This window comes from Vicugna pacos, chromosome 16 (assembly GCF_048564905.1).
Source record: "Vicugna pacos chromosome 16, VicPac4, whole genome shotgun sequence".
In the NCBI taxonomy this organism is placed as follows: Eukaryota; Metazoa; Chordata; class Mammalia; order Artiodactyla; family Camelidae; genus Vicugna; species Vicugna pacos.
The window spans coordinates 14,585,699-14,595,668 of record NC_133002.1 but is presented as its reverse complement, the minus strand read 5'-3'; the positions used below and the strand labels follow the sequence as shown (position 1 = coordinate 14,595,668).

Below are 9,970 nucleotides of genomic sequence, written 5' to 3'. Positions count from 1 at the left end.
TGGGCTCCTGCCTTCCAAGCCTTGGACCCAGCCTGGTGGGTGGTTCAAGCCAGGGGCCAGCTCCCCCAGCCACGCCGCGTGATACTCTCAATTCCATAAAAAGGATGCCTTCCAGGCAGGGCTCAGTGACATCTCTTGAAGGCTGCATTTAGTTCCTCTCGTCTGCAGGGACAGGGTTCCAAGGCTGGGAAAACACTTCTCCAAGTCCGAGAATGAAGGGAGGGGGGTCCTGAGACGGTGGCCTCACTCCGGGACCACAAATGGTACACGTGGGGTGGCTGGTGAAGGCAGGATGGGGTGTGGGGGTCTCCCTTGACCCCAGTGATAATGGGAGCAGACTGTTGGCTCCCTGACTGGGGGAACCCCCCACCCCAGCACTAGGGAAGCCGTCTCCTCCAGTTACACCCCTCCTGGGGGCCCCAAAGGGTCACTTCCTGGGAGATAGCAGGAAGAGGGGACCTGAGGTCACAGGGCTCAGCTCCGTGCAGGCAAGGCCAAGGCAGGCACTGGACTGCAGCCCCCCGACTCCTCGGGGCTGAGCGGGCCCTGGTGCCCTTCACTCGGTCACACACCCTCCTGGGCCTGCTGGGTCACTGCCTCACTGAGCCTCGCCGCCCCAGGCCGGGAGCAGCACTGGGAGGACGTGCAGCAGCCCTAGGCCAGGTCAGGGTGGGGACCTCCCTTGTCCTTGTAAAACAGACACTCTGCCCAAAGGATACCATAGCAAGAGGACGGACAGAGACATTTGGACACCGTCCTAAAAGACAGACAAACATAGAAGCTCTGGGACAAAGGTCCTTCTCTCTCACCCTCTGCTCTACCTGCAAACAGCCCTCAAGATGCTGATCCTGCCTGTCTTGGTTCCCCTGCTTGACTGAGCAGAGCTGGGGGGCTGAGGGGCCTTGCTCCTGTCTCAGAGGACGTCTGCCAGCCCAGCCCGTCCCCACCTGGCCCCGCGCGCCTGGGCCCAGCCAGCCACCGTGCAGCATCCTGTTGGGGGGAAGCATGGGCCCTGCAGCTTGGATTCAAAGTCCCATCTCGCTGGGGGGACAGTAACCTTGGGCAGTTTCTTACCTTCCCGGGGCGTCAGCAGTCATGGGGGACAGTGCAGGTGGGAGCATGTCTGCAGGTGCTGGAGGAAAAGGATGCACAGCCAGGAGGGGAGCTGCTCAGCTGTCATCCTGGCCGCACCCGTAGACCCCAATCAAGGGAGAAGCCCCTCTGACACTGCTAGGGGACGGGGGTCTCCCTGTTTCAGAGGCTCCAGGAGGGCCTCAGATGGGGCCCGTGCTGGACATCCTGGGCCTGTGCCCGGCTTGAGTCTGCAGGACCACGGCTCAGCAGCATTCACGGGAGCACAGGAGGGACCCCCCAGGGACTCCCCCGCCGCCTCACTCTGGCCACCCCGTCTCACTGAGGGAGGAGCACCTGATTACTGGCTTCCTTCAGGCTCTTGCCTCTGTTTTACTTTTGAGCACCTAATCTTTACAGGAGGCGGAGCCCAGGCAGAAAGAGGAGTAAATGCTCCAGGGACCTGGCCGGCCCTGCCCACTGGGGAAAATGACCTCACGATGGAATTCTAGTATCAACACTATGGATTCTTCAGTGTCTGCCAGCCGCGTGGGCCCAGAGGAAGGCAGATGAGGACTTACGCCTTAAAGTGGAGCCCCCCTAGAGCCATGAGACGAGGATGGGACAGGGACCATGCCCAGCATCACAGTCAGATGGCCAGGGTCACGGCTGGGGGTGGAGGGTGTGCCCATGACCCTGGCCAGGGCTGCTCCTGGGGCCCTTCCCCAAACCGGGGGTGCGGGAGCACACTGAGAGAAGGTGAGCGGGGCCCACTGCACCCGTCTCCTAAAAAAAAAAGGCAGTGGCCAGTGATGCCCAAAGCCAGCGAGCTCAGGGGTCCGGTCACCTGCCGGGGCTGCGGGCGGCGGCCGTGCAGGTCCCAGGCACATGCAGAGCGCAGAGCGGCGGCCTGGCTGCGAGCAGAGGGGGCGAGGCCGGGGCCGCTTACCCTGAACTCCCCCTCACACGTATCCAAAACCGCGTCACCGCGTCACACAGCTGCCAGAACACAGCGACAGGATTCGGAGAAAGGAAGAAACACATGAGACGAGGACGGGACAGGGACCACGCCCGGCATCACAGTCAGACGGGCCACACCGACAACGCTGCCCGGAGCCCTGTCCAGAGGGGCCACAGGCCAGGCTGCTGCGGCCAGAGGACATCAGGACCAGACAGGGCGGGGCGAGAGGGCCACGCAAGGGCAGCAGCCCCGAAACCTCCCCTGCCACCCCCCCAGGGGGTGCGGGAGGAGCGGCCCCTCTAGAGATCACCAGCCCAAGGGCAGCAGCCTGGGCCTCCTCCCATCGAGGGCTCTTCCAGAAACACAGCGTCACCCCAGAACTACCCGGGGGAGGAATTTCCTTCGTTTTCATAAACCTCTGGGTGGCCGAGGCAGCGGTGCCTTCATTAACCACATCCAGAGATACAGCAGCCAGACCACCGGCCACTCCCAGCCGTATGTACCACTCCTGCCCCACCACACGCACACACGCACACACACTGGGCTAGCCTGTTCACAAGCAGAGAGGTGCGCTGGAGCCCCCAGGCTCACCTTCCGAATCAAGGGGAAAACTGCACTCCTGGAGAGGGATGTCGGGGTAAGAGGTCCTGGGGCACCTGGGACCAGGCCAACCCACTCTCTGCAGTGTCTGTGTGTGTGTGGCTGGGAGGCAGCTTGTACGTGTGTGTGTGTGTACATGTTTGTATGTGATGGAGTGTGGGGATGTGGGTGCTGCATGCATGGTGTGTGTATCTGGTATACATATGTAGTATCTGTGCATGGTGTGCATCTGTGTGTGCACGCACAGAGATCTGTGTGGTGTGTGTCATGCTTACATATTTTCCTGGAGGAAAACAGCTCTGTCTTTGGTTTTAAGTTTAAAGCAAAACTAAATTTCATAGCTGTGGATTTGTACAATCAGCTCCTCAAAGAACCAGGGGAACCCGCAGCCTTCCTGATACTGGCTGCTTTCTCAATGTATATTGCTAGAAAAACATTTTTCTAATAAGGCTTCTTAAATAAACAGGGAAAAATGTCTTTGGTTCTTAGCCTCTGTTCTCAAGATAAGGACTGGCGTGAATGCCTGGGCTGCAGGCCGCACCCCTGACCTGTGCATTGATGCCGTCAGCACCCAGCCTCTCTGGATGCACCCTCTCCCAGGGACTCAGGTGCTCACCCCCCAAATTTAGAGCAGAATCAGAATCCCAGGCCGGGGGACACTCGATGGGGAGACATTCCCTAGGGAGCCCCTGCCCTCCCCCTGCAGGACCACCGGCCCCCAGGGCTTCCCACAACCTCACGGAACTTCTAAGGAGACTACCCCGATGCCACGTGTGGCTCCAGCAGGCACCCCTGGCACACGGGGGTCCCTCCACAGGGCCACTGCTAAGGATCAGGAGATGCCGCAGCGCGGCTCACTTACCTGTAGACATGCTCTCCCCGGGGGACACGCTGTCCAGCACGGGATGCTCGGCGGATTGTGGGCTGGAGGCCGCGAGGCTGACGGTGGGAGGCTGCGGCGGTGGCAGGGTGGGCCTCTGCCGGGGCTTCGGCGTGGGCCGCGATTTACTTAAAGTGCTCGTGAAGCCAGATGGGGAGGCCAGAGGAGGGGCCGCGGCCGCCGGGGAGAGCTGGCCCGAGGCCAGGGCGTACCCCGGGGGGTAGCTCAGTCCGTAGGGGGACGGGGTGCTGGGGGGCGTGGGAGACAGGCTGAGTGGGGACGGCTGGCCTGCGGGCGGCTCAGGCACGGGCCCCGGCTGGCCGAAGGGGACCTTGGGTGGGATTGGTGCCAGCTTCTTGGAAACTGGAGGAGGAAACACGATACAACACACAGGGCTGTGAAAGGATGCCCGGCGTCCACGTGGTTGTCAGCACACCCCTCCCTGCTGCCTACCCCTTCCTCCACCCCCGACTCTGAGAGCAGCCAACACTGCTTTCAAAAATCCACCTAGACATGCAAAGTTTCATATCTGCCCATCTGTTCACTAATTTCTCCTCCTCTTCTCTGGATTCCTGCCACGATCAGCACACACACTACACACCCGGCTAAACGGGAGAACAAATTTCCCATCCCCAGGCAGAGGCTGAGTTCCCAGGGTCCTCTCATCACTTCAGTGTGCAGAAAGTGTCAGCGGCCACTCCGAGAAGGGTGAGTCAGGGCTGCAGTGTCCAGGAAGGGACCACGAGAGGTCAGCTGTGACAGTGGACCCCCTGGACAGGGCGGCCGTCCTCAGGGCAGGAAGCTCTGACTCGGCTGAAGTGCACAGTGGCTCTGGGAGCCCCTAACAGCGACCTAGGACCAAGTCCTCTGGCCACAGAAGCCCAGCGCCTGTTAGCGCCTACCACCCCGCACATGGCAGGGGCTCAGCAGACACCTGGAGGGCATGTAAGGAATGCACGGGGACGGACTGGACGGGAGGGGACCTGTGTGGACGAGGTGAGCCTGCCTGTTCCCAAATGCTGGAGCCAAAGCCACATCCAGAAGCCGGACAGGCCGGAATTGAGAACAGATTCAACAAGGTGCTGTTTCAAGCACCTCAAAGACTGTGTGAAGAGATGACAAACGGTGGAAACCGACCCAGGGGGTTCTGATGAGCACACGTTCCGTGCGGCCCCCATCTGTGAAACCACCATGGAGTGTGCCTCCGCCTTGGGAATCATTTTGGGGAGAATAAGGAGGCCTTTGGCAGTGGGTTCTCGCAGTGGCAGAAATCTGGGGAGGGCAGCTCACAGGCCAGTGGAGAAATTCTCCGGCCCCCACAAGAGAAACATCATCGCGGGGCAGGTCTGCCTCCTGCAGAAACAGACTGGATCCCACCTCTGTGTCCCCTTCTGCAGACAGTCCCGGGGAAGGCAGCCGTGCTGCGTCCTGCTGGGGCAGGGGCTCCCACCGAAGGCGCCACACAGAGTTTTAAAGGACGGCAGGAGGCCTGGCAGGGTCCATGAAGACACTTGTCATCCAGGGGGATGTCTGCACAATGGTCTCAGGGAATGGGAAAGAGGGCCCCGCGGAGCCCCTGCGGAGGCCCAGTGAGTAGACTGAGAGATGATAATGAAACTGTCCCTTGTGGGGTTGGTTACTTTCTAAAAGCTCTCATGCCCAGACCAGGAATGTTTCAATAAACCAGTTTCTAAGCATCTGTGCAGGTGGAGGGAGAGAGGCTTCCAGGCCGCGGGACGCAGTGGGTGGCGGCGACCTACCTTTCCGGAGAGTGTGAGGGCTCTGGTCAGCGGGCAGCTGGCTGGGGCTGGTGCCCAGCTGTGGCCCTGGTTGCGTCCCTGGACAGGGTGTTCCCTGGCTGGAACCTGGACTTCCTTTCTGCCCAGATCCTGGAGAAGGTTCCTTGCTTTTGGAAGTGCTGAAACACAGGACAAAAGGGAGTCCCTGACCTCAGGCAGCTTCTGCACCAGCATGAAGTACGTGCTCTTCTGGGCAGGTGTGTGTGGTTGTCTCAGCCCTCCTTAAAGCCTCCACCGAGGCCCCGTGAGGTGGCCATCCCCTCTGGGGCCCTGAGGGCCTGGGTTCTACTCCCATCTCCGTGTGGCGCCTGCCGCCAGCTCCCTCTCCTCACCTCCACCCTCTTACCGCCAGGGGACCACAAGCAAAGGAGACGCGGCGCCCCAAGCATCCCCACAATGCCCTGTGACCGAAATGGGATCCTGGGACACCCTGACAGGGGGACATCCTTCTATACCCTCAGCACCAGAGCCCAGAGGACTTCCGAGGGTCAAAGTGCCGAGAGACAGATGACCTAGGCTCACACGGCGGAGCCTTATGGCCGTGGCTCTCTGGTTGCTTTCCCTGAGCCTCCACCATTCCCCCAACCAGGGGAGGAATTCTGAGACCCTCAAACTCAGCGAAAGATCCAGCAAGTGGTAGGGCTGACACAGACGCTGGCTGTGAATGACCACGGGCGTGGTTCCTCCCTGGAAGGCGGACCTGTGATGTTCAGACCACACTTTCTGTCTTTAGATGGACAGGGGCCCCCACTGCGAGTGTTCCCCAGGCTGGTGATGGGAGGAGCCGCTTGCCCCTCTCTTTTCTTCCTCTACAAGAGTGGAATGCAGTCGTGCCATGGGCTGCAAAGGTCAGCAGGCCGGCACGACCACTCACCTCTACTCTTTCCCTGAGCTGCACCCACGTCAGTAGTAAAAATGGGCCCCTACAAATCTCAAGGGAGAGGAGAGGGAGAAATACTGGAATTCTGAATTTCAAAAGAAGGAACCTGTCGCAGGACGGAAGGGAGGGGAAACGGGCACCTGGGAACTTAGACTCCTCGTGTGACTTCAGCAGGGGGACGCTTTGCACAGGTGCCCAGGATGCTATTCTTGGAAAGCCCGGGCTTCATCTGAGAACCCGGGGAGCTGCGGGGTGACGTACTGGGCGCCAGCACGACCCAGAGAGCGAAAGAGAGACCCAGGCTCTGAGTGGGCGTGGCAAACCCAGCCACCCCCTCCACCACCCCGTCCCAGCCCCGCTTACCTGGTCCGCTCAGCCCCGGGCTGGAGGCCCAGGCCGGACGGGGAGAGCGCGGGCGGCGCGGGGCCGTCGGGCGGCTGCTCCGGGAGCGGCGACGGCAGCGGGGCGGCGAGCTCGGCGGGCGGGGCGGGGGGCTGCGTGGGCGGCGGGGCGCAGGACGCCTTCCTGCCGGCCGAGGAGCCTCTTCGGGCCACCCACGACGTGTCCATGACCCTCACGCCCATGCTGGCGAGGGACACAAAGGCACCCGGGTGACCCCCGCGTGCCGGGCGGCGGGCTCCCTCCCCCGCGAAGCGGCCCAGCAGCGAAGCCCGGGGAAGCAGGCAGCGGCCCCAGGGGCTGGCGCATCCCTGGCAGGTCCGCGCAGGCCAGGCACGGCTGACAGGACAGCAGCCCGCCCGCCAAGCTTCCCTCCGAGCAGAGTGCGGCCTCCCGGGGGCGCCCACTCCTCCCCAGCGGGAGATGGAGGGGGCAGCACAGCGAGGGGCACCGACCAGCAGGAGCCATCTATACCTCCACCCTTCTTCTCGTCACTTGCGAGGGGCGCACGGGACCGGCCTCAAGGTTCCCGTGCCAGCCCCAGGACGCTGGCTGCACTACGACCCTGCAGGGTCTACACAGCAGGGGAGGAGCCCGCCAGGCCCCGGCCCCGGGGACAGGGAACACAGTCAGCTCCCAGTAAGTCGTCCAAGCAGCCACACACAGCCAGCCCCTCGCACAGCTCCCTAAGGCCCGGCTTGCTTAGTTTTCAGAGACTGAACGTGGCCTCGTGGCTACCCGAGGATACTGTACCTTTGGATTTTCCTAAGGCTGCAGGGACAGAAACATACAGACATTAGTGTCAGAGAAACTGCCTTCCTCTGGACAGTCAGGTTGTCTCCGTCAAGGTCAGTGTAATTACTGCGCCATGAAGTTATTTCAATTTAGCTGGTCCCCCTAGTTAAAGTGACTTTTCTCTTTGTATGAAAAATCACCCGCCACAGCTCACAGGTGAGTAAGGAGAGGGGAGGGAAAGGGGGTGGGAAGGTGAGACGTACAAAACCCCCACGCTGCAGGAAAGGCAGGGACGGTCCTGTTTCCAAGTCGGTAACCCGGCAGGCCACACAGGGAAAGGATAAGATCCAGATCTGAAAAATTAGAAGGCAAAAAGCCTTGCCCCTGGGAAATTAAAAAGCCGAAATTCCAGTTCCAAGAGCAGGTGGGTAGAGAGAGGACACAGCAATCACTGAGAACAGAGGTTTGCTGCGGACCATTCTCAGTGCTAAGTTGTCAGGGGTTAGTGGTTCTTTTTGTTTTCCTTTTGCCCCTCTTGAGTAGGCATCTGTCTGTCATGCTGTTTTTTTTTTCCCCAGAGCCTTTTAACGGAGGCACTGGGTACCCAGGGGCTCATGCACGCCGAGCACACACTCTACCACTGAGCTAGCCCCCGCACCCCCGCTGTCGCGCTGTTTTTGAATCCTGGCCAGGGACAGTCTGAGCCAGAGACGGCAGCCAGTGTCCGGCTGTGAGGTACTCACGTCTATACTGATCTGGAAAGTTGTAATTTTCATTCTAGAGCTCAGTTACGTTTCGCAAAGTCCTCCCCCCAAGAGAAAAGAGACAAGAGAAACTGGCAGCACCCCCAAAGACCCACAGAAGCTGTGGGGGTCCCGGGACGATTTAAGATGAACTCGGAGGCCAGGCGGCCGTGGCAGGGGCCCGTGGGTGTCAAGGTGAACGGTGAATAAGGAGCCTAGCAATCGTGGCTCAGCCTTGAGTGTGCTCCCCGAGGGAGGCCGGGGTCAGGTATTTCCAGCTCCTCTGGGGATCACTCCTCTCCTAAAGACCTAACAATGAAGTTTCTTAAGTTCCCCAGTACAAATAAAGCCTGGAATCCGGCAACATTTCAGAGACTTGATCTCAGCATCCACAAATGTGTGAATCCTGGAAATGTGGAAGCGGAGGCAAGGCCTGGGCCAAGAATACACCCCTCAAAGATCCAGTTGACCAATCCAAACCCAAAACAGGAGTCCAAGCTCCCGTCGGTACCCAGAATGACTCTGGAGGTAAGCTTGTCTTATCCGAGGTCAGGCTGTAACCAAAGCAAAACTCCTGCACCATCCACTCGTGACGTAGTCCCTTTCAGGGTGGCCGCCTTATGTGGGCTGTCCTCCCACTGCAGCCCCGTGGAGCACCCACAATCCCAAACACAAGTCCCCTGGAAGCCGAGTTCTGACTGTCTCGTGACAACAGGCTTTGGGACCTAATACATTAAGGAAAGGATGCCACCGCCCCCTCGTGGAGATGCACAGTGCGTAACAGTGTGGAAAAGGTCCTAAGAAGTGAGACACTCAAAGTGGTTTCAACGTGCTGAGTCATAGGGTTCAAGAATTCACAAGACCCTAGATTTCCATCTCCTCCCCTCCAACCCCGACATAACCAACAATCGGTGAAACCAGCGTTCCCCAGAGCACCATTCAGACTGCTCTCAGACTTCTCAATTAAACGTGCTTGTTCCAAATTATAGAACGTCCAGGGCTAAGGTCCGGGTTGGGGCGGAGGGATGGAACAAGACCCCCCTGCAGAGCGGCTTCCAGCAGGGCCGAGTCAGAGTCATGCGCTAAACCGAGCTCCGAGGAAGACTGCTAGCCCCAGTGTAGACACCCTCGTGGGTTTAGGGGCTGCTGTCACCTGGCTTTGGTGGAGACCCCCTGGGGATCTGAACACTGGAGCAAGTGAAATGACCACAGGCACGTCAGGTTTCAAGACTTAAAGAGGGGCTGCACGTTGGACTTCTGCGTATAAAAGGCCAAGGTCACTGGGATTTCTGTGGACAGACCACCTCCCCGCTGGGATCCCAGGGTCCACGGGCTGCTTCACAGATGCTGCTGGGGTCTTGCCACCAGTGGGTTTAGGGGTCCAGAGAACAGAACTATGCAGGGGCAGTGGGACAGCCCTGTGCCAGCCGGCAGGGCGAGTGGGGACCACAGGCAGGAGGCGGCGGACAAGCCGCAGGGACACTGAAGCTATGAAGGAGGCTTCGTGACTGAGGCCAGTTTCTTCTTGCCTCTGGGCTTCTCTGTGGTCCCTCAACAACCCCCTGCTGACTGCGTTCAGACTCTGCTGGGAACACAACCGACATCTGCTCACGACCCCTGGCTTCGTCCTGACCCACAGGCCACACAATGCAAACACCCTGGCCAACTCCTGCAGGCAGCAGGTCGCACGTAAAAGATATCTGATGTGACCAGAGACAACCCTTATGATGCCACCGTCAGAAAAACAGGGATTTACACGATTCCTTTATCATCTGGGACAAATGATCCAAGAGACAAGCGTCACCTTTCTATAGCACACACACAACAAACACGAACCAGGCGTGACGGTTACGTCACAGGCCGTATCCTAAAACTTCCAGGTGGGAGCTCTGCAAGGGGCAG

At 59.8% G+C, this 9,970-nt stretch overlaps 1 protein-coding gene across 3 annotated transcripts in view; it reads right to left on the bottom strand.

The window, feature by feature from the left end:
* The window catches only part of ARHGAP44 (Rho GTPase activating protein 44), a 105,440-nt gene that overhangs the window by 1,460 nt on the left and 94,010 nt on the right, over positions 1 to 9,970 (bottom strand). The window contains exons 17-21 of one of the 3 annotated variants that reach the window (XR_012059437.1): positions 6,555 to 6,776; positions 5,273 to 5,430; positions 3,495 to 3,875; positions 2,021 to 2,070; positions 1,075 to 1,132 (exon numbers count right to left, since the gene is read on the bottom strand). Coding sequence is in view for 2 of the 3 variants with exons in the window: in XM_072938397.1 (XP_072794498.1) it covers positions 3,495 to 3,875; positions 5,273 to 5,430; positions 6,555 to 6,776; positions 7,344 to 7,361 (779 nt within the window). In the remaining variant the exon portion in view is untranslated. Of the gene's footprint in view, positions 1 to 1,074; positions 1,133 to 2,020; positions 2,071 to 3,494; positions 3,876 to 5,272; positions 5,431 to 6,554; positions 6,777 to 7,343; positions 7,362 to 9,970 lie in introns of all 3 variants that reach the window. The other 2 variants (XM_072938397.1, XM_072938398.1) reach the window with 2 other exon arrangements.